Source organism: Strix uralensis, chromosome 6, assembly GCF_047716275.1.
Source record: "Strix uralensis isolate ZFMK-TIS-50842 chromosome 6, bStrUra1, whole genome shotgun sequence".
NCBI classification, from domain to species: domain Eukaryota; kingdom Metazoa; phylum Chordata; class Aves; order Strigiformes; family Strigidae; genus Strix; species Strix uralensis.
In genome coordinates this window covers 20,196,561-20,224,089 of record NC_133977.1, presented here as the reverse complement: position 1 = coordinate 20,224,089, position 27,529 = coordinate 20,196,561, and the positions used below count along the sequence as shown (strand labels likewise).

Below are 27,529 nucleotides of genomic sequence, written 5' to 3'. Positions count from 1 at the left end.
CTCCAGCACAGTTTTAAAGTTTAGGAAATAAAAATCTCAAGACAGAATTCACTAACCACTGTATCATTTCATTCAGTGTTACTCCAACTTTGTGAATAATGAGCTAATGGAAGGCTGGTTTCCTACTCTGATGTCCCTCTTTAAACCCTTTTTCCTACAATATTATTAAACAATCTTTGCAGGTCCCACTCTACCCTTTTTCAGTATCTCCAATTCTTTATTTTAAAAGAATGTACCATAAGGTCTTGCAAAACAACTTGGTGTTTATTATACTAAATGAAATTATGCGTAATATTGTAATAGACACTATTCCTAAAATTACATAGAGTATCAGTAGCAGAAAAATATTTCATATTAAACATGTCTTTTAGAAGTTTCATAGGGAAGATGAAGGAAGATGATACAGTTTTTAATGTTCATCAGATCAACATGTATTTCAAATTACAAAATGTGATCAAGTACAATGAGTCCATGTGAAGAGTAAAAAAAACCAACGCTATTTGTTTGCCCAATTTTTATTCTCTTATAAATCGTAATTTAAACTCCACAATGCTTTTCAATTAATTGAGCGCAGGTTCCAAACAGTACAGTTGGTTGGCAGTTGGTGTGCCTTTTTCCATAAGCTCCGAAGTAACAGCAGTGACAAATGATGCTCACTAATTGGAGTCAGAGATGCACAGTGTATTTCTAGAACAATTACTCTAAAGTGTACAGAATTTTTAGCTGGAAAAATGCATAATGCTGACAGTGTCTTAATTAACAGATTTTAAATGCCTTTGAAGGGAAAGATCTCATCATGAATTTAAGTAGTGTTCAAAGAGCAAAACAAAAGTTATGTAAATTTAGCACAGACTTGAAACTTAACTTTGTGTTACACAACCCTTCCAAATGGCAGACTAAAAATTATGCTGAACAAGCAGTAGTAATGCTGACAATGCTGAGTGATACATCTCTGGTTATTAAGCATATTTGTTACATGAAGACTTAGCCTTGGAAAACTAGTGAGGATTTCCCTTTAGGGTAATAAAGGTGTATGAAATAGAGTTAAAAAAAAATTAATGAACTGATAAATCAAAATCAAACACTAAGTATCAACTTTTATACTAAATTAATATTAAATATAAAGCAAGTATAAATGTGTAAGAAAAATGGGAAACAAACTCTATTGCATATTTATAAAAAAGTATCAGAAGCCATACTGTTTGTCTTGCAAGAAATTATATTTAGAAGGCTAAAATCATTTTTTTATATATATCAAATAAATCTATGAATATAACAAGAGATAGGAACAGTATATAAATATGGTATCTTTAAATATTTACATCTATATGGAAACTAGTCAAAGTGGTGCTATAAGATGGAAATGTCTGTTATAAAAGTGAGATTACAAATTTTGCATATATCCATCTGCATTACACTATTAGTTTTAAACTTAAATCTTCCATAAACTAATTATTAACTTTAAAATTATCATTGCATAGAATTACCTGAAAAACATTACCTAATTCTGCATTCCACCTCACAGTAAAAACTATCAGGATAATGATACAAAAATAATAACTCTGAGAACAGTAGCCAGCTGTGCTGCCCTTCAAAGTTTAGTCTCTGACTTCTTGCTTCTAGGAACAAGAAAGACATTGCCATCTCTAGTTTGGTGCAGTGAATAATCACTAGGAGAGTAAGACTTTCCATCTTCATCACGTAGCATGCTGAAGACCTCAAGGTATAAGGTGGTTAGTTGCTTTTTCATTTGACGAAGGCTTTTGTCATGCTCTCCTTTTTCCTTAAGCAATTTCTCTTTCTCATCTTTTAGGTTACTCAAGTCTTGCTCCAGTTCCACTATATTTTCCAGTTTTCTTTTACGGCAATTTTGAGCAGCCACTTTGTTCTTGCCTCTCCTGCGTATATCTCGAATAAGTGCAAGCTGGGCTTCACTGAACTGCTCCTTAGACATCATTTCATTGAAGTCATCAACGGGGAGATTGATGATTTTTTCAACAGGAAAAGGGATCTGCAGAGCTTTTGCTCTTTGCTCATCTCTTGTGAGATGAGCTTCAAGGCGGCTTGAAGGTTTATCTTTTGTGAACGGAGCTTTGGGGTGGCCTGGACTGGCAGGGGGTTCTTCCTTTGGTGTGTTTGTACACTGCAAACTAGGCATTTGAGTGCTTGGCCCCATGGAGGAAAACACTTGATCCTGGAACTGCAAAGAGTACATGGTAGCATTGCTCTGCGGCACGCTGCCAGGAGCACTGTCCATGTCTTCCATTTCAGAATCGCTACAACCAGAAGTCTTATCTCCATAGGCAGATGATTCAACAGAGTGTTCAGGCGATGCTACACTAGAACTTGCATTCAATGAAATACCAGAGTCAGAATCACTACACTCTGGTACGGTTCCTGAGTGGTTGCCATTAAAAGCTTTACACAGTGAGAAATCGGAAAGATCGATAGGTTCACTTAGAATTTCTGCGAGTGATTGACTGATAGCGTGTGTCGTTGCTGTGTCACCATTCGCCTTTGTATCGATAAAGGTGGCGTAGAAATCCTCACAGAAATCAGAGTTTGAAGGGGACATGTCATTTAAAGAGTTCACACTCAGCTGACTAGTGTCTTCTGGTGGCAAAATGCTGGAAAAGGGGCCCTCAATACTATCCAGGAAATCTGGACCACAGTTATCTTTTCTCGTGATGGGTAATGAGCTGCAGTAATTATAGCTGTTGGGCATCTCTGTTGCCTTGGTTTCAGGGCTTGCGATCGTGCTTACCTCAGCCAGGTTATCATTTTCAATGTTAAGACACTACATGGGAAATGCAAGAAAGAATTTGAGCAACACATCTCCAACTGATAAAACCTTTTTCTATAATGCACAAACATCAACTGTTTTAGCAATCAACGTGGACATAAAATGGGTATTACAACATTGCTGTAACCTAGATGACTACAACACACTATGGAGAGACAATCTAGGAAGAAGACTAGATACCCTAAGCAAGGGTATGAAGCAACTTGTTCTAGACAAAGCTGTTCAGATTAAGAGAGCAGAGCCTCTTAAACTCATAGCAAGATGCTGAAGAGACCCTCTCCAATGCTACATGGGAGCTGCACAGAGCCCTCCTGTTCTGATAAATTGCTAGTGGGGATCCTGGAGCTGCCAGGTCTGAACTTTTCACAAGCACCACTGCTAGGAATGGCATGAGTACAGAAAATGTAGAATTACTGAATAAGACTCAATGAGCATTACTAGCACACAATTACTTCCAGCACCCATGTTATGTAATAGATTTCCTCAAAAAACAAGATTCTTTTAGGATTTACTGAATGAAGCAGCTGTTCAGTGCAGAGAAAAGTAATTCTCAGTGAAGTAAAAAGAGTACTAACATGAAGCCTTGCAAACATAAACTCACCCCACATACTTTTATTTAATCTGGCTAACACCAGCGTGACTGTCGAAGACCGTTACACTGATGGGCTTTCATTGGCTACAAGACCAATGTTCTTTCCAACGGGGTGGCAGTTTCTTAACTGAAGCTGAAATAAGTGTGCCTGCTGTCCCCAAAGAATTGGGCAATTACCAAAATGATTCTGTTTCTCTCAAGAAGGGACCACACACTGATTATTTAACCAGAGATCATTCAAGGCTTAAGCTAAGGTTTTGAATGTGAGAGCTCTTTTTTTTTTTTTCCTTCAAATATAATTCATAAAAGGTGATACCCCTCAATTTAATTATCTCACTTCTTTGAGAAAATTATTCAATTACTAGTCAGAATTACTGCAGTAGGTAATTTTGGTTTGGTTCCTTAATGTATTTTCAGCATCACTGCTGCCTTTTCACAGCCAATTGCCCTTGTTACTTATGTGGGGCTTTTAAACCTACCACAGCAGTAAAGGTTAGGAAGCTAGGAAAACTTTCTAAAATATAAAAAGATGAAGGGAAAATGTAGAGTAGCAGGAAAAACGCAGTTACTGCAAACATGGCTTTTTGTTAATTTTCAGATCTACAGGCATTCCACCAAGCATTCATCTCTAGTGTTAACAGCATAAAGTAGAGCAGCATCATGCTGAAGCATGGTGATATTCTACAGTAATATATTTGAAAATAAATATACTCAATTTTATAGTCTAAGGAAAATATAAATAGAAACATAAGGATAGGAGGAAAAGCAGCCCTAGACCTCCTCTGTAATGCACAATTTAGAAATACAGCTATGTGATTTTTTTGTTCCTTTGAAATATTCAGTTCATGTACGTTACATAATTAGTTCTTACTGAACATACATAAACAGTAGTTATAACTGTACCTGACTCTTCTATGTACCATATATATGTTCTATTAACCATCTTTACAAAACCTTTTCCTTAGATAGAAGTTGAACGTAAAAGTAACCATAAATGATTTGCATAATCAGACACTTCCAAAAAAACCCCAACATTTACAAGAAAGCTTGTGGAAACAATTCCTCTTGTACATTCATAATCAAGTAGTGTCCATTTTTAAGCAGCTGAAATTTCAACCATGATCATGGTTGGAAACTTTGTAGAGTAGGGCTGATGGTTGGACTCGATGATCCAAAGGGTCTTTTCCAACCTGAACGATTCTATGATTCTGTGCTGTAACAAGTTCCATACAGAGGCAAACGATGATTTGCTAATCATGAGGAAGTTCCGATTGGGAAGATAGATTGTGATTTATTAAGGCCTTCTGATAAACAACTAATTTCCTTCATCCTACGTTTTTCAATATATTATTTTTTAAAAATTAAAGCTTCTATTGAGTTACAGACATCCTACAGGTGTAGGATCCAAGATGATAGTTACAATCACCATCTGTTAGTATGCTATTGTATTGCATTCTCCGAAATGCCACACTCTTCCAAAATATCATGCTATTTTTTTCAGGTGCTTATACTAAACCTTTACCTGTAACTCTGGAAGCGACAATAATTCTTCCCAAACTTGCTCTATGTTCTGCATATTCTCTGCATCAGTAAGTGGAACTAGGACAGGCGATTCAGGTGGCTGAGTCTGATCAGCAGAAATGAAGACTGGGTTGCTATTGATCTGAGCAGGAACCAGTGACTGAAATGCAGCTGAAGAAGCCTGAAGTGTTTAAAAAAAAAAATTTTAAAAACCAAACCAACACAACAATAACAAAAAACTGCCACACATAAAAAAACCCCACTCAGAAAAACAACTTTTAATTTTCCAAAGCAAAATCTGGTTTTTGGCATTATACCATTTCTGCAGAACAAACAGATATTTCTTAACAAAAGCATTTTTTGTAAACAATGGGATAATATAAAAATACTCTCATGAAAGGTGCTATCATATTAAGGAAAAAATAGGGAAAAAAATTAATCTAGAAACTGGGTGGTGAAGGGCTTATCGTTACACATCAAATAGTCTAGGTCAGCACACAGAAATAAAGCAACTCAAACACACTAACTCCAGAGATCTGCACTAAGTTCACTGTAACAAACTGACAAAGTCCACTACTGTTATTTGCAGTAAGTGCAAGGGCTGCCATCAGCTGGCATTATACACTGAATCCTGGCTGCAGGATTCAGTAAGCAGAAGGAACACAAGAGTACCACTCCACTCCCTCCAGACACAGCCCTAGTTTAAGCCTACTATACTGCTTTATTCCAGCTGGGAGTCAGCTTGAGGACAAAACTCAAATCGTATCACAAATTAATATTATGCTGAAGACAAATACTAATAAGAGAAAACATGAGACTGATCCCCTAGAAGACCACCCATGAAACCGCTGTATTGAGCATTTTTACCTCATCGTCGTCTATAAATGGGAATGCTTCTGCCAAGAGCTGCATGCAGTCATCAAAGGACAAGGCCTCTGCTTCTGGTTTTGAAGTCTGTGTGGTCTAAATAGGAAAGTTATGAAAAAAATGTTACTGCATCTTTGAATAACTGAAGAATCTTCCATTACAGCAACAAATGCAAATTCATTTTAGGTAACCACTAACATTATGTCTTCCTGTGAATGGAAAAAGGTTTAAACACACTCACAAACACATATTAGAGTTTACCTGTGAAAAAACAATTGGTGGCTCAGTATTTTCTGACTGAATGCGCTGAGCTGGCTGAACAGGAACAAATTCACCTGTCTCTTCGTCTAGCTCCAGCTGAGCCAGCAAGGCTTTCTCCTGCTCTTTTTGGAGCTGCTCTTGTCTTTCCTTTTCAAGTTTCTTCTGTTTCTCGAGTTCATACTCCTTCTGTCGTTGACTAAAATCAAAAACTTCACGCCTTGCCCCAAGGTCTATATCTTGCCTCCAAAGGATGTCAATCAAGTTCATGTCCTGCAATAGAAATGCTTTTTTTAAGCAAGCGTCCTCCCCAGCAAAACTGGTTTAGAACAATAGCAAAGCTTGTAATTTCTGTATTAAACAGAGTCATGTAACTGAGGCTTATTCTCTTAATCCTGCAAAGTTATCTAAATAAAATATGGCTCTATATGACCCTTCTGAAGTGTGTGAACTGATGGCTTGGTTGCTGTGACCGGCACAGAGGCTCATAGAAACTAAGCAATTTATTACAATTGGTAAGGTAATACACAAACTAGTCAGAGGATAAATATATTCTTTTTGCCTAAGTTAGCTCACAGAAAACATGAAGCTATAGAATTAATTATACCACATTAAGAAAGTCATTTTTAGGAGAAAAGAACAGAAATTGAAAAGTTTGCCCATATAAATTTTTTTCAGATGGTCTTATAAAACTGTAAAAGCTGACTAAAAACATGACGGGGGCTGTCTGAAGTAACTATAATAGCCATACTACAAAATGTATTTTAAAATATTTATGTTCCATCCTGATACTAAGTATTAATCTTAAAGATCAGCAGAACAGGGCTTCAGAGTCACAGGATAACCTGGTTTCAAAGTCACCAAGTGATATAACATCACTGTAGCACTAAACACAATTATTAAGACTACTACTAAAAAATTGTAATTAAAAACTGAGTCTAAGTTTATGTTCTAAGTGCAGTTGGTTTGGAGCAGCTGAGTATAAACTAGGGGTCAACAGGTCTCAAATACTATTAATCAGTTGGCCTCTGGCTCATCACAGAGTCAATCATTATCAGACAGCTAACAACGACCGAAATTTCTTAGAAATGAGCTACCCCTTGCACCTGTAGTGTTTCAGAAGATAACCAGTTGGTTTTCCCTAAATAGCAGTTTAGTTTAATATTATTTGATTTGGCTACAGTTTCTTTTAATTTATTGCATGAGGGTTTTTTTTGGGGGGAGGGGGTTAGTGGATTGTTTTGGGTTTTTATTGTTCAAATATTCAATATTTTTAAGGGCTGAAGTCTGTTAGGTTTCCTCCTGTAAATGAAACCTAATACTCAAAAAATGATCAATTTGGATGTCTGCTGATACAGAATTTTAATACTTGGTAGCCACATTTGTCAGATGGGTAAATGCCAACAATTTCTAGCTGGTGCCTTGGAGTCTTGATTTCATGGCATGTTTCATTATTCTTAAAATTACCTTTTAGCGGCAGCACACAAAAATAATGTTCAGTGTTGGGCATTCTCATCAGGCTAGCACACTACAAATAATATATGGAATACTACATTTCATTTAAACAGAACTTTACTGCTTCAGTTACCACTTCTACACCCAAGATACATTTTTTTGCCATTATTAAACATTCCCTTACCTCTAAAGACTATTTTCAAATAGAGAAGCAAAGTAACCTGAACGCCAATTCCTGCTGCCATTCAGAACAATCAATTCTGTATACCAGTTACGGCAAAAAGCTTTAGGGCAGGTCCACTTTTGAACAAACCAATTCAGTATTCTCATTTCTTTGTTAAAAATTCTATACCATTAGCACTCATATTTACACATGGCATGAACTACTTCTACCAGTTACTAAAAAAATTACTTTTCTCTAAAATCGGGCAGTTACATAAAATATCTGTGTGTAACACAATGCAGGCATTCCCAAATCTAAGACATATTTAATACACCTTGCTGGGAGAGACCAAACTCAGCTTTAACGGCCAGCAATGAAGAAGCTAAAATAATCACAGTGGCTGCCCAAGACTATGTTTGGTCTCTCCAGATTGGCAGGGTAAAACGAACTAATTAAGTTCTGCAGTAATTGGAGATATTGCAATATGGTATAGCTTCATTAAGGGCCAGTAGTTTACCAGCTGCTCACTGTCTCCTTCTGCAGCAGATTCAAAACTGTTTCCTAGTCTCAGAGCATTTGCAATATGTTCTGGATAAAACTGCAGGATCTGGGTTTTAGGGCTCATTTCTGAATTATTCATTTACAAGGCACCATTAAAAATGTGACTCAAAAGACTTTTTGTGTGTGTATAATGCACGCTGTGAAGTAACAGAGCTGGTTTCCTCCCCAAGTTGCAACAGACTACAGCACAAAAAATAGCAGAACGGGTGCTCAGCTTCAATTTACACCATGAAAAACAAAAGTGATCAAAAAAAGAGGTACAGAAGGCATAACATGTTTTCCTTAAGAAGAAAAACCACATAGTCTTAGTGCAAAAACTTAAGGCACAGCTATTAAATCTTTCAGCCATACTACTGGCTATATTCGTTATCAAAATAAGTAGCTTTCAGTGCTGCATCATTTGTGGGAAGCCAGCAACTGGACCAAAAAAATGCTGTGGCTATATACTACCACCTCTGCGTGTGTGCAGCAATCAATTCAGCAGGCAAGATTATTTTTTGAATGAATATGCTAGCATGGTTTTCAGGATCTTGGGCTGTTGTCTGAGAAATATTACAGCACTTATTGGCTCCTGTTACCATTCTTCAAGGGACCATATTTATTTCAAGGGACCTGGCAAAGGGCTGAGCTTTGCTAAACAGTGCTGTGCTCTACCCTGGAGAGAGATGCTTGTTGGGAGCACCTTTTTTAATTTTATTTAGTGTTGTGTTTGTGGCACTTGAAACCAAAAGGGTGGTTTGTTTATTTTATCACCATAATTGGAAAAGAGCCCTCCTATTTTCAATTTGAAAAGTTCTATATAAATACAGCAATATTAGCCTTAACTTCAAATAACAATTCGAGTAATAACTCTTCATGTGCATGGAAGAAGTGTTCTTCTGTTCAATATGCTAATATGTAATACCATCAAACAGCACACTGATTTAAATATTAACCTGCCATTTAACACTTATCTATAATTTCAGCCAATGTTTTTAGTAATGCTGCCCTTTTCAAGAAAAAAAAAAATTCTGGGCATTAGTCCAAAGCCTCAGGTCAAAGTTAATGGAGTCAACATTGACCAGTGATTCACTAAGGAGTGAATCACAACTCCCAGCACAAGGTGATGGCAAGGAACTAAAAAAAAAAAAAAAATTAAAATTGCAGTCTAAAGCAAATATTTTGCAATTTTGTTCCTTCAGCCTCCCCACAGCCTTCCTCTTTAAATTACTTCTCTGCCTTGTTGAACACTATCACACACATACACAGAGGTATCCACAGACACAGGCAGGCACTCTATTCTAGGTTTATCACTGAAGCAGTTTTCCCCTTCCGCTGTGAAAGCATCACAAAAATAACTGTGTATTTGATGCCTGGAGTGTTTAACTAAAACTATTAAAAGGTGTTTTACTTCTCGCCTGTACAACAGCTACCCTCTGATTTTTAGATGCCTCAACACCATGTGCCGGCCTCAGAAAGATTCATTTGGAGGGACGAGCAAGCCCAGATTCACATTCGAACTGGAGCACATTCACTGAGAGTCCTGTGAAAGATTCATGTGACCCAGGGCTCGTCGCTGCCCTTTGGAGCCACACTAACCACTTCCCTTAACATCAGATGTGATTTACTGTAAAGGCGCCAGCGGTCCCTCATGTGACGGCGTCCACAAGCACCCGTTTGTTCTTTCCTCCGTTGTGCAATTTCTTGAATTGCATCAGAGGAAAGGATGGTTTTGGCAGAGTCCAGAGGCAGCGCAGGCAGAGCCAGGCCTCTGCTGCAGGAGGAAGGACCCACGCCCGGCAGGACCACAGCCGCCACGCTTCCCCCACCGCTACTGCTCAGCTCTTGCCCACTGAACACCAACACCTATTTTGAGGGGAAATACATTATGGTATTTTGTGTCTGTATTACCATTGTCCAACATTTCTAACTTCTGGAAAAGTAATACGGTTTTAATATTTTTTCCAAGCAGACAAACAGTGATTTGATTTTGTTTATAGTATTTTCACAATTTTATCAAGAAAGAACTTCTCTCAACAGAGGACATGCTTTGCTTTCCCATGATCCATGTAAGCAGGAGGTGCCTTGTACCCATGGTTAGATTTTTTTGTTCATTTAGTGATATGCTCTTCCAACCACATTGATAGCTTACTTTGGACATATAAAGGCACTTTTAATAAGATAAACATAAATGTTAAACAATTCACATTAAGCCACCATCTGGCCCCCAATGGAAATTTTCATGTTTTAGATTTACATATCAGCATTTGCCATCTGGGCAGAGTCTGTTATACATTTTATGAGAAAATCTCTGACTACATTGTAAAGTTTGACAATTAACTCTTATTGCTCCTAAGCAAACGTATTTGTAGTAGGGTAAACAAAGGAAAGAGACCCTGTTTTCATGTTGTTTTCATAGACTGACTTTTATGCTTTAAACAAAATGCTAATCTTTCATTTCATCCCTGTTTGGTTTATCTGGCTGGTTTTATTTTTGTTTGAAATATAAGCCATTTTCAGGTAGGACTGGTAAAATGGAAACATCCAGTGGCCAAAGTGTCAGCAGAGAAACAACCTGTTATCTCAGACAGTGCTTTCAACCCATTATTAGCTATCTCCTTAATACAGAGCACATCATGGGTTTTGCGCATTGACTTCTTAAAGTCATGTCTTTTGCAACATAAATTAGGATAATGCTAGCAGAATCTCTCACCAGACAAGGATTTTTCTTTCCCATGATCCCTTAGTACCTAACTCCAAGAAGAGAGAAGATTTCACATGCCAGCATGAATAAAGGCAAGAGCAACAGAATCAATGGCTATTGCATCCAGCAGGGAGCTCAGACCAGGACCCCACAAGCAGCAGGAAAACACTCCTATAGCTTACTCAGAGACATGGCAACGTATCCCTCAATTCCTGTTTGTTTTTCAGAAAGTGAAAGGCATGAAAAAAAGCATCTTAAATTTTTGCTTTATTAAAAAAGTGTGTGGGAAGTAAGGATCATGGACCTGAGATACTCCAAGGCAAGAATGAAAGGGAGAGGATCAAGTAATAGCGCAAGTGCAAGAGAAGGAGCTGGAAGCATCTTACCACTTAAGAAAAGCACGGGCTGTGGAAGCAACAGCTGCATGTCTTCCCCTCACTGTCCTCCAAGGGACCTGATTTTGTTCAAGTAGGTTTTAAGAAAGATTTATAAACTATTTGATGTTTTCAGATGATCTCAGAAATCACCATAACTAGTGGTTTATTTTCTAAATCTTTTTCAAGGTAGGTTACTTATTTAATTACAAGTCATAATTACCGGAAAAAATCCTAGACACATAAGCCTCATGCTTCAAAGAAATCACAGAAAGCAGATAAAGTTAGCCCAACACCATAACTCTTTTTAAAAACAACTGAGTTTTGACCCACAATTTTCAATCCCTTACAACTGGAAGTTGAAGAACAAAGGTTAACTCCAGAATGTGGAAAGGACAGCGAGGCCATGAAAAACTTGAACAAGCAGCAGCCCTTATGTGAAGAATGGGGAAAAGGAATGGCAGAAGCTATTTACGCTGCAGGGCAGAAGGGTACAATAGCAATTTTAGATGTCTGGATTTAGGATTTGGAAATGTGACAGAACAGACAGCTGTCAAACAAAGCCACGTGACAGCAACCTGTGATTTGTGAATACACAAGGTCAAATCCCTGACTGTCCTGAGGAGCTGCCGCCTGCTGTCCCACATTCTTCACCGCGTCATTCCAGGCAATCTAGGAGGAAACAGCATGCTTGGGTGGGTGAGGGGGTGTCTTTTTTTCTTTCATACCTGTGCCACTTACTGCTGGTGTGACTAGACTGACGCTAAACCAGTACGTCTTGACACTAAACCAGGCTGCTTCTGCTTCTTGATGCCCTTTTGCTCTTCCTGGCCCTAAAGAGTCTTTGGATGCCTGGTATCCTGGTCAGAAAACTCTTTTTAAGCCCTGACAGGCTAACTTACCTGAAAAAGAACTCTAAAAGGGTTGGAAAGCCCCAGCTTTAAAGAACTAATGTTGTAAGAGAATTTTGACTCCGTGTCTATATAAATAAGCCTGTTGAAAAATGCTGACCATGTGTCTTGGGACATTATTCTGCCCCAACAGAGTCATATGAGATAAGCTTAGTCCCTGAAATCCAAGTGTTTGTAGGCAGATTTAATTTTCTTACTGAAGAAATAAAACTGGAATGCTTTGCGAGGCCAGGAACAGACGAAGTCTTGGTATTTCATTAGCTAAAAGTGTTTAGCCTCTGTTTTCTCCTAACACACATGTCGTATTTCAGACCATACCTCCCACTGTATTCCAGCAGGCTCTCCTGATAAATGCCAAATTGTCAGGAACTACTCTTATAAATTAGATTAGTTGAAAGACTCCTTGGCTGGATTGTCCAGCATTCTTAAGAAAGTTTCACTGCAAGCTTGGTCTGGGCATTATTCTGACAAAGACAGGGAGAGACTCTGGCTGGCTGGGAGGACAAAATTCCCCTACAAGTGCAATTCGGGACACTACCCACCTACTCTCCCAGCCCTCACTCCAGAAATAGCTCCCTTGAGAGGTGGATGATTTATGTATTTCACCTGAAACGTCATCTTCCAGGAATGGTATCGACAAAGGCTACAACTAAGATCCATACAGCTCCCAACATGATGGCTTTCCCATATGATACATCCTATTGCAAGCAAGCTTTCCAAACTGCCAGGGAAAACATATACTTCATATATTCTCCAGTAATAGTGAAAAGACAGGTTTCTTTAAGGCTGAATAATATAAAATGAGCAAGAATGTAACTGCAATAAAGAACAGCCATTGTAGGCTGTTTATAGTCATTAATGTACTAACTTCATTCCAACTTTAAAAGCTGCAAAATCCTAATGCTAACAGCAAGACCACAGCAGGTAAAGAAAAACACCCCCATCAGAAAGACAGCAAAGAGAAGGAAAAGGAGAGACGCAAAGAGCAGTTTACTTCTTCACTTTGACGATAGTTTTCTATTTTTCTGCAAAATCAATCAATCCTCACCTCCATGCCAATCCTTAAAATACTGAATGTGTGCAAGAGCCTCACAGCAGTCCCTTCCAGCCTGGGGCACAGCAGCAGGGGCAACGTTCTCCTCTCTGGCTCATTAATCTCTGGAGTCAGGAATACGTACATATATCCTTTTCCCACCATACATTCTGTCTGCCTTGAGGTGACCATTTCTGGTACAACAGATCAGGGAATTCTTGCTCAGTGCTGCAGATCTTTTTGCAGAAGATTGTTTGGTGCTCTCTCTCAGGCACTCCAGAAGTACCTGTGTTTTTCTAAATTGTTTAATCAATATGTATTTTAGAAGGTAGCTTTAAAATAAGAGTAATATAGAGCATGCCATTTCCAGGGGCCGAATTGTCCCAAGACTGATCCTGCCTCAACATCTTAAAAAAAAAAATCAGGGGAAAAAAAAAGCTAAAACCCATCTCATCTGCATGGCTTACATAAAGCAGAGTCTTAAATCTGACACTGGTACTTGCTTTCTTTGTACAACATCTCATTTTTCAGAAGTCATTCTCTAGTATTCATGGCCAAATCTGTCATACATTTTATCTGCTCCAAATTCCCCTATTTCTGCCTTAGCCTAAAGGAAAACACAGTGAGGTCGAATGTTGTGAGCCAATGACAATCAACTTGAATAAATTTAACTATGTTCATATTTACAAGCACTACCCTGGCTGCTAAGCAAAAGCCAAAAATGGTCATGGGTGTCATCCCACTTCTTTAAACTTAGTCCTAAATCTCTTGACATCCCAGAGTGCTTTCTGGAACATCAGTATCTAAAGCAATGAATCTTACATGTTTTCATAGCTTTGCTGCTTCAGTTAGATGGGTTCCATTCTTCCCTTTTAGGTCTTAATTATATTGTGTTAAGTCTAAATTTCACTTTTCCACAGTATATTTGGCTGGTATAAAAGTGTTGTGGTCCCTTCTACTCAAATTTTGAATCCCTCTTTCAGCTTAACAGAGCCATTACTTGCTACTTCTTTACTGTATTTTGCATCAGCAGCATTACAAAATGACTAAGTCAATAAGCACACAAAGTTAATAAGTATTTAAGTTACAATCTATTACACAAGTTGCATGATGAAATTGGAAGGCTGGCAAAAACATAGGCTTGTTTTATAAAGGAGTGGGTTAGGCTATTTGTTTTTACATGCTTAATGTATCAACAAAACTCTGCTGTGTTGCCCCAGCAGGTAAACGGAGTGATTCTGTTGTGGCTGACTTTCTAGCTGTTGTCTAATCACCATGCACTGTACCACGTAACTCCATTTTGAAAGGTCTGTCTGAGATGGCTATTTGAATACGTCTACCTCATTTCAGAAAAAGCTGATCTTAATGGCTTTATTTGTGTTTGGTTTTCTTTTTTTCTTCCCAAGTCAAAACTGTATCATAAAAAAACATGGCATTTATTGAATTTTGTCCTTAATACAACAAAACAAATACTTACCCTACACATAAACAAATAATACAGAAAATATCAGCAATATTTTCAGATGTTGTATCTTTTAACCATAGGAATACAAAAGCCTTTGTGTCCCAATTCATTTTATATATTGAACCTACAGTACTTGGAAAACAATTACCTGTTAAATGATTATCTTCAAGCTATCCTGCTGTACCCAGCCAGGCATGTGCTGTGTGCGGACATTGCCACAGGCTACTCATTAGTTTATCTACAAGAGGATTTGTTTATAATAATGGCTCAGTCATCTGGGAAACATGATCCAATCAAATTATAGCACGCTCTTATGTCCAATGAAACAAATCAGGAAACAAGAAAAGATGGATGTAGAAACAGAGAAAAGAACCTAAGAGAACTGCAAATAACACACTTACTAGGTTGTATCAACCTTGGGTTATAACCTATTAGCCACTATTTTGATTTCATCTGGATTACATGCTTTTTGGAAAAGCATGTTTCAAACCAGACAGGAAAACAGTGTGTTTGTGAGTCAAAATATTCTCGGGGATTATTTAGAATCTTCCTTGTACTATACATTGTCACTGCACTGGGATCTTCCTGTAAAGCCCCCATTTTTAGCTGTCATTTTGCTGATGGCTGGGCAAATTATGGGGACAAGCACCAGATGGGGCATTACAGCTGCACTACAGCCTGGATGTGGAAACAACGTGCTCTAGTATCACAAGAAGCATGTTTCACCAAGTTTCACTTCACTGACCTCGCAAGCAACTAACTTTGTTGCTATTGTTCATGGGGCAGACAACAATTGCAAGCAACAGGAATATCTGTGTGGGTTAGAAAGCAATGAGGTTCACTAACTGTACTGCCAGCTTAAGAATACAGTTACATTGCAGAGAATAGAGCTTGCTCCAGCTGTGACATGTTCTGTATACATCGGCACACATATGACAGCATATGTAGGTGCCTACCTCCCACTGCAGTCTGGGGGGCACAGGTGCTAAATACCTTTGTGGATCAGAGTCTTGCAATTAACGTGCACTTTTCACATACATAATTTATATAGATAATGCTGAGAATTCAGTGTCAGTGCAGAGTGTTGAATAAATGAGTAGGGTCATTTTTTTTTTTTTGAATGTTCAAATATACTTGGAAAGGTTATTTAGTTTCTACAAGGGGAAAGAGAAAAAAACAACAGAAAAAAGGCTAAAAATATACTGTTATTCAACTGCTCACCACTGGACAGTACAAGATTGTAACAGATTTGAGGAAGGAAGGCCCAGTGTGGCAAATTTCTGCTGCAGTAACACTGTCTTCCCAAACAAGCAGTTCATGGTTAAATGGTTTATTTGACACTCATTAGTGGCATACTACAGAAAAGCTTCAGTAAATAACAATACCATTCAACTGTGCACTGATGACCAAAAATGCTCTCCCTAAATTTACATGAAACATCATAGAAATCGTTATTTAATTTGCATGAAAGGAGTATATATAGCTTTTCCCCTTTCTCCAGCCACACCAAGATATATGATGAGAGTTGTTTTTCCATAGAATGAGGCAAGGATAGATTTTACTCATTTTCTTAAGCACTTGTAATTCACATATTTCTCAGCAAAAAGCAATCCTCTAAAAGCCATCAACCCCCACAAGGGTTTCATGAAGCTCTTCCACTTGAAGGTCCTGCAAAGTTAAACAACCAAACCAGAAAGCTCAAGAAGCACCAACATGTCAGGCATCCACATGCCATTTTATTGTTTTTGTACACAATGACAGCTTTTACTTAAAAAAAGGTAAACCCACTGAGGAACCAAACAACACTGTGTACAAAACTAAAGCTTTGTTTCTGTGTGGTGCAATCCAGCCCTCACTTTTTAAAGTCCTGTGTAGTATTCAGTTTATAAGTTGTAAAAGCAAAAGGAGCCAATTCATCTTCCAAGGCATGAACCAGAGTAGGTAAATGGTTTTATACCTCTTACCCCATTATATAAAAGCAGTAATTCTCGATATCCTCAAAAGAGCAACAACCCCCCAAAACTCAACCATCAGGAGTTGTGTTCTTCTATCCAAATCAAGAGCCTCCACCACCCACCACTTTCCTTGGAGCTTCCATGTCTGTCCCTTTGGAGTACACTGGAGGCTCACAGCCTGTACAGCTGATTACCACAGCGATGCCTCTTTCAGCCTTCCGATTAAATGGACAGATGTACCTGAGAAATCAAGGCAGAGGCCAATCCCTGCCTGACCTGTGTCCCTTCACACACTCTACCAGCACCTACAATGGCTAAAACAAGACTGTTTGCCACAAATAATGAACATGTCAATATACCTCTTCCATCAATAAGCAGCATACTCCAGGCCTGTTAATATGGTTAACAAAACAATACGGGGGGGGCACACTATCCAGTTTGCAAGTATATTACAGTATATTTTGCAGACTGTTTAAAATCAGCATATACAGATGATTTTTCTAGTAGAAGACGTTACAGAAGATTTGATTGCTTTCCAGATGTAATTAGAATCGATTTGTTGAGCAAAAAGGTTAAAATGATCACTTGTAAAGTAAGACAATACAGAAGGCAAGAAAATGTCAGGTTTGGATCTTACAACAGCTTTCTGCCTTTGACCAAAGCACTTTACTTCCTTATGCCTCAGTAGATACTGGGGTGGGGGGGGGGGAAATCAGATTATAGCAAATTATCAGTAAAAATGGCAAGATTCTAAAATTTCTCTACAGCACAGTTAATCTACACAATGAGAGATAGAGATCTTGTTAGGGTAAATCACTACTCAGAGTCAGCTATGAACTGTTAATTGTCATTACTACTTGCATTTTATAAGACCTTGTTCATCATCTCTGTCACATATACACACAATTTATCAAAAACCCTCATCCCAAGCTTCATTTTGAATTTAAAATAATTCTATCGCTCTGACCTTAGTAACACAGTTTTTCAGAATAATTTAAAGCACTCCATTAACAGTTTCATTATTTAAGTGGCTTCCATTCTTCATTTTGCCAGCAAAGACAAACTTCAAAAGATGAGAGATGTCTAGAGATGTTCACACTGGTTATCAGCTGAGCAATGATTCCCAAGAGTGGTAGGTGCAGACTAGATTCCTGAAGTGGCAGATGATAAAGGATCACAAATCAAGCTGGAAAACATTCCACAGAACTACACCATTCCAGTGAGTCACAACAATTTATACTAGTTGAAGAATTGACCTGATATTTGGTTTTAGTGATTGAACTAAAATATTTAGAAAGCACAGTATCAGAAGTCACTGTGCTGTAATTCTCTCTGTTACAGCATACTCAGCTATGAAGCACCTAAACATCATGCATTTCCACAGCCAAGGAATTCAACTTAAATAATTTGGGAGACCAGCTGTCAGAAGTTATGACTTAGTTTCAAATATAAGTTCTGTTTTTTCATATTATGCTATTTTAACAGTACCATTTTTATTACTGAAGTACTTCCATTTTCATCCTTAGGTATCTTAAATCCTACTTGTTTCAAAAGTTTACTCAGGTTGGTTTGATTTATTTTACAAATACCCATGGGACAATCTCCCAGAAATTCCTCAGCTGGTACAGATCTGCTCAAGACCCATCTACAGTAGAAAAAATATAATTCAGTGTTATAAACCAGAAAATATGTCTGTACATCTCATGTCAAATAATTCACAGAAGGTTGCACCAGGGTCTACGGTACGCTTGTTCCAAGGAACCTTAACGACTGTATTATCTGCACCAGTGCATACGTATCAGTCACTACTGCTGCAATACCAGTGAAGACAAGCGTTAGTGTAACAAGCTGGGGTGGAATACTCCCACTGACACATCTCGGATGACCTCTGTTGCTAAAGTCTCCACGTTCTCCTTCCAGATATGAAACTTCTGAAAAACTGTTACCCATCTGAGCTGAGCTGCACCAACCTTCAGCGCCGCCCGCCCACACCTGCCACTCTCTTTTGCCCATCATTTTATTACCCAGCTGATTGCAGAACATGTCATCCGGTCACATAACTGCACGCAATCTAACTGGAAATACCCTGGTTTAGGACAAATTTCAGCCTTCTTACCCAACAGCACATAACTCAAGCAAACTGTTCCTGAAGGTGGAAAGAAATGACCGAGTGTCCAGGCGGCACAAAACACAAATGTCAGCTGCAGAGCAGACAGAAAGACTGGTCATCTTACATGGGAGCAGGCAGCATTCAGAGTGGCAGAGCCACATCGACCGCGCGCTGCCTGGGAATTCTGAATGGGGATCTTCCAACAGCCCCAGCAGCACAGGAATTGCTCCACTCTAATTATAGCAGTAAGTAGGGAGGTACTAATTTTACCACAAGGGTTCAAACAAAACCCCCCAGGATCTTTCTGTCTTAGCCCTTTATGGCGAAATGGTGGTGATGATCTGAGCAGTAAGCAAATCAAAGTCACAGCAGCTTTTCACATAACTCAGCTGTCACTGCTTCAACATTTAGTGGGCATTAATTTCAAACACAGCAAATAAGCACACCCTTAATCATAAAACAAACCTCTGAAAGGCAGGCTATCAACCAAGCTCCTTCTGAGTCAATTTCTCAAGTATGCAAACTTTGTTTTGCAAGCAGTCTCCAGGAGTGGATTTTTTTGTACTTACAAGAGACAGCATGTAAAACTAACATAGCAAACAGCAATAAAACTTTGAAACTGTGAGACAGGTGGGGGCAAAGAGGGAAAAGTTGATATCTTTATGTTTCATAGTCATGCAAAAGATACTTCCTTAAAAGGTTTGAAAGAGATGGTTTCAAACTGGTCTTACATAACTCGTTGCTGCACCAACAAACTTAAAGGAACTTTCTTTTCCTTTCCCTTCTCTTTTTTTTTAAATTGTATTGCTCATAATAATACTGCAGAAATTGGACTAAAAGCCTTAAGACAGTGCAAGACAAGTACAAGTTTGGGTGGTCTCAGCTCCCTCAGTACTGCAACAGCATCAACAACAAAGACATACTTCTTGAAATGGTTTAACTGTCAAGTTAGGAAACATTAATAGTCATTTACAGCACCTCCAAAATAACTTAGCTAAAAATAAACACTATTTTATATTCCTTCTTCCCAGTATACAAACTGCAGCTTATCAGGCCAAAATCAGAAATCTAAACTGACATAACAAAAAACTTAAACTAGATCTGTAGTATATAAATTGCATCCACGTAAGTTATTTCTAAGCTATACCCATTCTACTACAGCCTTGTCAATTAGTACTTGTGCTAGGTATTATTAATATACCACTGAGCAGCAGTTATACTCTGCTGGTGAAGCAACATTAACTTTGAGTTAACACTATTATTAACTCTTATTAGCTTTCCAACATCTCCATGATCAACATATCAACACATTTAATTCTTTTAAAGTGAATATTCAAGTAGAAATTAAGAGCCAAATACAAAGGCCATGTGTATCAACACATAACATTTGAAAATGAATGTGTCAGTTGAAGAATACTGAGCAAATATTTCACCAAGAACTCAAAATGGCTAAAGACAGAAAACAGAAGATGCTTCATAACGTGAAGACAAATCCTCTTCACGAAAGCAGTCAAGTAATTAAACATTTTTACCCTTACTTGATGTTGTTACAGACCACTTGGTTATCCAAATTAGTATCTGATTTAAATGTATGGTGCCAAATTAATATTTAAATGTATGGTTCTGAGAGACTTTGCTTCTGTCTGAAATAGACACTGTTGGACTATGCATGTCAATGTAAAACTAAACTAATATTAAAACAAGATATTCTGCTGGGGAATGTATTTTTTAAAATTTACTTATTTTAAAAGGTGGTAAAGAAAAGTTAGGAAATATATGTCTAAAAATCACTGAAAGTAATCCTGAGTCAGAGCTGTCCCCTGTGCTTCTTCAGTACTGTGCTTCTCAGAAAGGTAATACTGTTCTTATGCTTTAGAAAAAACTAAGTGTTATATGATCAGTTAACTTCTTGCTACTGCCAATTAATACGTGACTGTCACTAGCTTTGCTTTTCCTGTACGGAAAGCAGTTACTGGGTAGGAAAGATAAAAGTACACAATGCCTATCTTTACTTGAAATGTATTTGCCGTTACCTGTTTCAGATAAGCCTTCCATGGTTTAAAGCAGTTTTATACACCACAGATAGCATTTCTGGCTTCATTTCTTACTGGCTGGTTTAATTGTTTACCTTAATAAAAGAAATATGCTATAAAAGTATTACTGTTGGGCAATCCTGAGCAGGATTTCAGTTCGCTGTGTATCAGTCATCTTTGGATATTCAAAGCCATGACTTCCAGCTCCTCCTACCTGACTTTCCGTTGGTCTATCTGGAAAGACTTGCACAGGTAGCAGATGAAGTGTTTCCAAATCCAGCTAAACTAGATTATTACCGAAAAAGAACTAATCTGGCCAATGCATTGTATTCTTTTCCCTTCACCTAAAGCTGTATTCTGTGGCACAAAGTCCAACTTTGGTGTAATACACTGTATCAGAAGACTGAACAGACTTCAAACCCTTTCAAGTTCTCTAGGAATGTGCTATATTAAAATAATAGGTTACTTAGGGTTGGAATGAGATGGAGGCCAAAACAAACTTTAACTAGGTGATTAACCTGGAGATTTTGGAGGACTTTTTGCTGGCTGCACCTCAAGCACAGCAGCAGGGGATTAATATTTAATTCATGCCAACAGGTTACTGCCCAGACTTGTACTGCACTAGCCTCAGCCAACACAATCATTGCAAATACATCATGCTTTCACAAATTGGCCTAGTTTTAGTGAATGGTTTAGTCATTTTAAAGCTTATCTTTATAATTTCAAAGAGAAAAAGGAAAGAAGTAGTGTTCTAGATAAAAAAATCAGACAATTTTCTTCTTTCCAATGAAGCACACATCCAGTGTTACAGGCATGAGCACACATGGCATCATTTACTGTCATCACCTGTACTTTCTGTATTTGCTCCTTCTCCCCTAGGCTCATCCTTTTGTGAGCCTGCAATTGACTCTCCTAAAAGCCTCCTTTAAAAGTCTAATAATTTCAATAATTTTCAATTACAAACTCTGACAGCTCTTGCTGTTTTGAGGTTTGTCGATTCTACTGAAGGACCAAATATAACAAAATTTTACAACCATATAGGAAAAATTATAGTAAAGAATAGTATGAATTGATTTTACTGAGAATGTAAATGAACAAATACTTCACTTGGCTCCTTCCACCTCTAGTGTTCCTCAACATCATGTCACAAACATATCTAAGATTTCTTTAATGAAATAAGTATGTTCAACATGCTATTGCTACATTCACTTCAGTCAGGATCACAAAAGTAGCAACACCTATCAAACAGGTATTTTTCTGCTTAGCAAATTTAAGATATAGAACTTGAGAAAAAGAAACCAAAAGAAATCAAAAGGGTATTCAGGTGCAACAATAGATACAGTAATCTGACACATTTTTTACAATATCCTTGTCCTTCAGGTTTATACATAATCTGCTGAATTCTTATTCAGGATAAGAATTATACTATCTTTATTTTTTCAATTAAAAAAAAAGAAAAAGGGACAGAGCCAAAACTTACCCTTGCCCATGAACCTCAGTAGGAAGTGTACACAAACCTTCCTAACCACCCACAGAGTGCTATAAAAATGTCTCAAGTTCTTTACAGCACACGACATCATCCAGCTGCCCTCTGCTTACACTGAATGTTCTTTTTGTTCCAGTTTGGTCTCTTTCAAACATTTCCCAACAAACTTTCAAAGCCAAACTCTTCTCCAACTTTGAGTGCTAACCACAAACTTCAAGTCAGATTTTCAGAGGCAGTTAACTTCTTGCACTTCCATCGATTTCCAATACAATTGTAAATTCTTAGCACATTTTAAAGACAAACTATGGAACAGCGTTTATATGATGGATATTTACTACAATAATATCCAATTAGCTGTTCTCCTGAAGAGATTGATACAGTCAGCTCCTATTAGTCTACATTCATTTCAGCCAAACATACTACATTACATTGCATTACATCTACCACCAGCTTATCTGAAAGATACTCTTTTGTGAGTTTTGATGGAAAGAAAGCTCTATCAGTGCAGACTGATATCAAGGTGAGCACAGCACAGAACTGAGAGGGTGAAAATAAATACATGTTTACTTAAGATTAGAGCTTGCGATACTCTTATCTACTTCCTCCAAACTTGTCCATAATTTTAGTAGATGGCTTTATATTCAGAAATGTGGATATTTTCTTATATTGGAGTTTATCTACATACATAGATAGATATTTCTACAGATAGTTGGATCAAATATTCCTATTCAACAGGGTTAAACCTCATTGCCAAGAAAGAAAACAAACCAAAAAACCAACCCAAAAACCGAGGACTTGTTGCCAGGCCCGAGCAGTGCACTTGTTTGTCTTTGCCTGCAGAATACACCTCATGTGGAAACAATAGGCCATTAGGGAATAAAACATAAACCCATTCACTTGACAATGTAATGCAGCATGTCATAAAAAAAGTATGTGTAATTCCTCATTAAAGCCCTTTCAACTGAAGAGATCACACTAACTGAGCTGGAGACTCTTCAGGGCAGTTCTCTGAGTAGAAAAACCCTAACAGACACACTTACCCAGGCACTCAGTTACTTGCCTTCTTGGTTTTGCCAGTTCTTACAGCTGGTCTTACTTCAACCTAAGTGCAACCCACAGCTTCATCCTTTGTGTTGGACAGTGAATTCTTGTTGCTCTCTCCTTGTTGTGAGGCTCAAAATTTAATAACTGATGGCTTTGTTGAGCTGTTTTACAAGGTTACAAACAACTATTTCAATAACTTCAAATTTATTGAAGAGGAGAATAGTTACTACGAGAATATCATGCTTTCACAAGTATGATTTGAAACATCTTGACACTTGTTCCATTGCATTCTGGTTTAGATGTCTTGATGTCTGTGTTGTGTGTGATAGGCAACATCCCATTTCACCTCTGCATACAGAGAGAGGTACAAGAAAGGAATACTTTTTTCAAGAATATTGCAGGCAATAGCACTTCTAACTCCAACAGAAGCGTGTAGCAGAAAGGCGCAATTTTATGTTCTGGTTAAGGAGTGAGATCAATCCCAGTCCTTCACATTCACCTTTACTGCTATGACAATTGCTACCAGGCACATAAAAGACTAAGAGTTTGTACTGTATTTGCACACCCATCCGCTCGCTTGCAAAATCTGAGGGGGCTAAATGAAGACTGTTCCCCGCCTCTCCTTTTGAGTCAACATTTTATGGGAAAGGGTATTTGGATTTTCTATTTCATAAACACACTTAAAACTATACAACAAAGATGGTAATCATTTACTATCTAAAAAACGCAATGCCTTTTCAGGCTAGGCCTGCAAGAGGAGAAACCAGCAGCTGTTGAGCTCAGGAAAACTGCAACAGGTGGCTTGGTAGAAAGGGTTTGACAAAGCAGGCAAACAAGTAATAAAAGCTAGGTTTGCTGGTAGAGAAGTTGCGGTGAATTAGGCAAGGTGGTACAAAAGCAGGTACGCAGGGATCAGTCTGTCAAGATACTCTGAGAAATGAGAGCAAAAATGCCACAGCTGGATACTACAGGCAAAAAGAAAATTCACAGGGTGTTTATGTAGCATAGGCCAAGTGCCTGATTTTTGTCACAGTATTTTCCAAGAAACTGATGAGGCAAGGTGGAGGTCGTGGCCATACTATGCAGGGCTAGAAAAACTGATGGGCCAGGCAGAGCTATGAGTGGCCTAAGCCAGAAAAGCAACAGCATTCAATGAACATGAAAAGGTATATTCAACACTGCTAAAGTGATGTTACCTATAGGAAGTACCCACTTAAATACCCTAAAAAATGGACAATGTTAAAAGAAACTCTATTGCATAGCATATATTGTAGTGACATACAGTGAAAGAGCCTCAAAACTCTCAGGTCTTAAATTTGTTAGCGTTAGAAGAATTAAAACAGCTCCAGATTAAGCTTCAAGTATTACTTCTTTAAACCACATACTTAGTTGATAAGGGTACGTTTGCCATTTAAAAGCCCAAGACAAACATGTAATGCTTATATAAATTTAAAGCGGAGTTCGATTATGTTTTCAGTTATTCACCCTGCTCTTGTGCAACCAGCTTGCAGCACAAGAGCACGGAACTTGCCCAAGCTTTTAAAGAGGGTTCGTAGCACAAGAGTACAAAGCACAGAGACACCCAAATACCCCTAAGCCTCCAAGAGCTGCGTCTTGCAGGAAACCACCGAGCCTCCATCTCCTCCTGGGTGAAAGCCCCGGAGAAGCGCTCTGCCTCGGGCCCCTCGGGAGGCGTTTCCAGCAGGCGGAGGAGCCGGGGCGCAGCCGCCTCACCGCCCCTCAGCAGCGGCCCGGGCCGAGGCCAGCGCCGTCCCGGCGAAGGCTCCGCCGGCCGCGTGTGAGGCTGAGCCCAGCCCAGAGCCGCCCCAGGGAGGTGCATGATTGTGCAACAGCTGCCGCCGGCCGGCGCGGGCCGCACGCTAGCGGGGACGGGGCGGCGGCGGGGCCCCTGCCACGGGCAGCCGCGCTACAGCAGAAGGAAACCTGCGGTCACTCACCCGAGTAAGGAGCGAGGGGCGCCGGGCACGCCGGGGGCAGCGGTGCGAGGCTGCGCCCGGCGCGGGCAGCCCCTCCGGCGGCAGCGGGCGCCTCCCCCGCCGCTCCCTCAGGGGCCGCTCCCGGGCCTCTCCCCTCCCCGGCCGCTCCGGGCGCCTGCCCCCGCCCGAGGCAGCACGCGGCCGGCAGCTGCCGCAGAGGCGGCTCCCGGCGGCCCTGACTGACCTTTCCGCGACCGGCGCGGGCAGGAAGAGACCAGACCCGGCCCCCCCCCGGCAGAGCGGGGCGGGGGGGGCGTCCCCGCAGACATCGCCCCCCCGCCCCGCCCGCACCGTGACTCAGCGCGTTCGCAGGGGCGGGGCGGCGCCACGTGCTCCGCCGGCCTCGTGACCGCCCGCCCCGCCCCTCGCCCGGACACCCGCCCGGGCCGGGCCGGGCCCCGCGGGGGGTGGCGGGGGGTGCCGGTGCCGCCGCCCCCTCCTGCGCCCGCGGGCCGCGCTCTCACCTGGGCGGCGGGGGGCAGCTCGATCTCCATCGCGTGGCGCCGGGGGGGTACGGGGAGGCCGGTACGCCGCGGTGGCGGCTGGCCCAGCACCGCCTGCCCGCTCGCTCCGGCGCGGTTTGGGGACGGAGGCGGCCCGGGTCGGGCCGGTCCAGCGGCCGCCCCCGTGCTCCGCCCCGCCGCCGTCCAGCCACTCAGCGGCCGCGGGAGCCCGCGGAGGCGGCTCTTTTCCCGGCAGCGGCGGCGGCCGTGCCGGGAACCGCGCCTGCCCCCGGCGCTTCCGCGGCCCCGCCGCCCGGGACCCTCAGCTCCGCCGCCTCCCTCCCTGAGGGGCCGCCCCCCGCCCTGCCCCCGGTGATGGCCGGCGGCATCGTGGTCCGGTCGGCGCGGGCAGGCGCCGGTGTCTCCCGCAGAGCCCTCCGGAACCGCGGGCGGCGCCGCCCGTTCCTTCCCGCGCCTTAGCGCAGGTGCCTGTGTCCGCGCCTGTCACGGTCACATCGGTGGGTCACAGTCACACCTTCAGAGATGTGGCGGTCTGGGCGCGGCCGGCGGGCGCGCTCAGCGCCGGGCGGGGCAGGTGGCGGTGACGGAGCGGCCCGCGGGGGCTGACGCGGAGGCACAGCCCCGGGCCCGCCGTGTGTGCACCCCGGTCGCTTAGAATTGACACCTTCAGGCGAGGTGTCCCGTCCCGCCCTCCCCACCCCGAGCAGTAATGTCACTGACCCTGGTGACATTCCACCCACCTTTTGATTCCTCCAGCTATTTAACGGGGTTCCTCGGGCGTAACAGAGAGCACGTGCGGCAGCAGCCCGCCCGCGGGAGGCGATGCTTTAGGGCAGGTGGGCCGCAGGCCTGGATCCCCACCCCTGCGTCATCGTTACCAAATTACTGGAGAGTCTTATCTTAAATCACCTGTCATTATCTGGTAAATGACATTAATCAGAGACCAAGCTGAATTCCACATGGAAATAGGAGTAGCAGTCAAATAGTTAATTCAGCGCACTGCATATGGCTTTGAAAAGGGTATGACCGCTGCCATTGTGTTTGGAGCCTGGCTGACAGTATATGACAATATAACCGTTCAAATGATCCTTTGGTCACTCCTGGAGCCCATTTTTGCCGCTACTTTCAATGATCTGATATAACCAAATAGCATAGAATTAGGACACTCTCACTAGCCATAATAGAAGATGTAACTATTACTTTGTAAGTGCTTATTTAGCTTCTGTGGCTTGCAGCTGGAGTGCTGCTACAGTCTCTCAGCTGGTGCACTGTGCCTGCCTCGGGTATTCACAGTCGTTGAGCTGTGTTAGTGCACCTTGCAGTTTAAACTGGGCTAGTGTGACGATCTCATTTTTACATTTGCCCTTCAAGATACAAAAGTGTGACTTTATAGATCAAAAAATAGCACAAGTGTATAAATTTGATAAATCTGTAATAATTAAAAAAATTCTTTGCACTATCGTATTGTGGGTGGGTGTCTACCCATAGATACTGCTTGCTGTAATTACATGAAATTGATATATCCCTCTGAAGAAAGAAGAGCCTGTAATCTGTTTTATTATACGCGTGTTTGAAAACTGTACTAGATCTAGTGGGAGCACTTGCCTTACAATGAAAGTTTAGCTAAAACACATCCACAGAGCCACTGAACATATTATGGAGGTCTAAGCAGAACATGTGCTGCATCACTGAATGAGCTAGGTGCGTTGGAGGAACTCTTACGATGCTATGATTTTGATTCCATGGGTGGCAAA

The 27,529-nt window shown here is 40.6% G+C and overlaps 1 protein-coding gene across 3 annotated transcripts; it reads right to left on the bottom strand.

Annotated features, from left to right (window-relative positions):
* Nucleotides 1-243: 243 nt before the first annotated feature.
* NFE2L2 (NFE2 like bZIP transcription factor 2) lies at nt 244-25,993 on the bottom strand. 3 transcript variants are annotated; one of them, XM_074873118.1, is made up of 5 exons: nt 25,776-25,993; nt 6,045-6,314; nt 5,784-5,879; nt 4,918-5,097; nt 244-2,797 (listed from the first exon to the last, which is right to left on the bottom strand). In XM_074873118.1, the coding sequence occupies exons 1-5, from the start codon at nt 25,803-25,805 to the stop codon at nt 1,592-1,594; spliced, it is 1,782 nt and encodes a 593-aa protein (XP_074729219.1). In that variant the 5' UTR covers nt 25,806-25,993; the 3' UTR covers nt 244-1,591. The 3 variants fall into 3 exon arrangements, with proteins under 3 accessions (XP_074729219.1, XP_074729221.1, XP_074729220.1); XM_074873120.1 differs by lacking the exon at nt 25,776-25,993 and adding an exon at nt 25,273-25,474; XM_074873119.1 differs by lacking the exon at nt 25,776-25,993 and adding an exon at nt 24,905-25,052.
* Nucleotides 25,994-27,529: the final 1,536 nt, after the last annotated feature.

Bases quoted from the DNA above. Each gene is read 5' to 3' on its own strand.
- NFE2L2 (XM_074873118.1), bottom strand. From the start codon at position 25,805: ATGGAGATCGAGCTGCCCCCCGCCGCCCAG. The intron at 5,880-6,044 runs GTAAACTCTAAT...TTTCCTATTTAG, and splicing joins CACCAATTGTTTTTTCACAG to ACCACACAGACTTCAAAACC. The intron at 2,798-4,917 runs GTAAAGGTTTAG...TTTCCCATGTAG, and splicing joins TGTCGCTTCCAGAGTTACAG to TGTCTTAACATTGAAAATGA.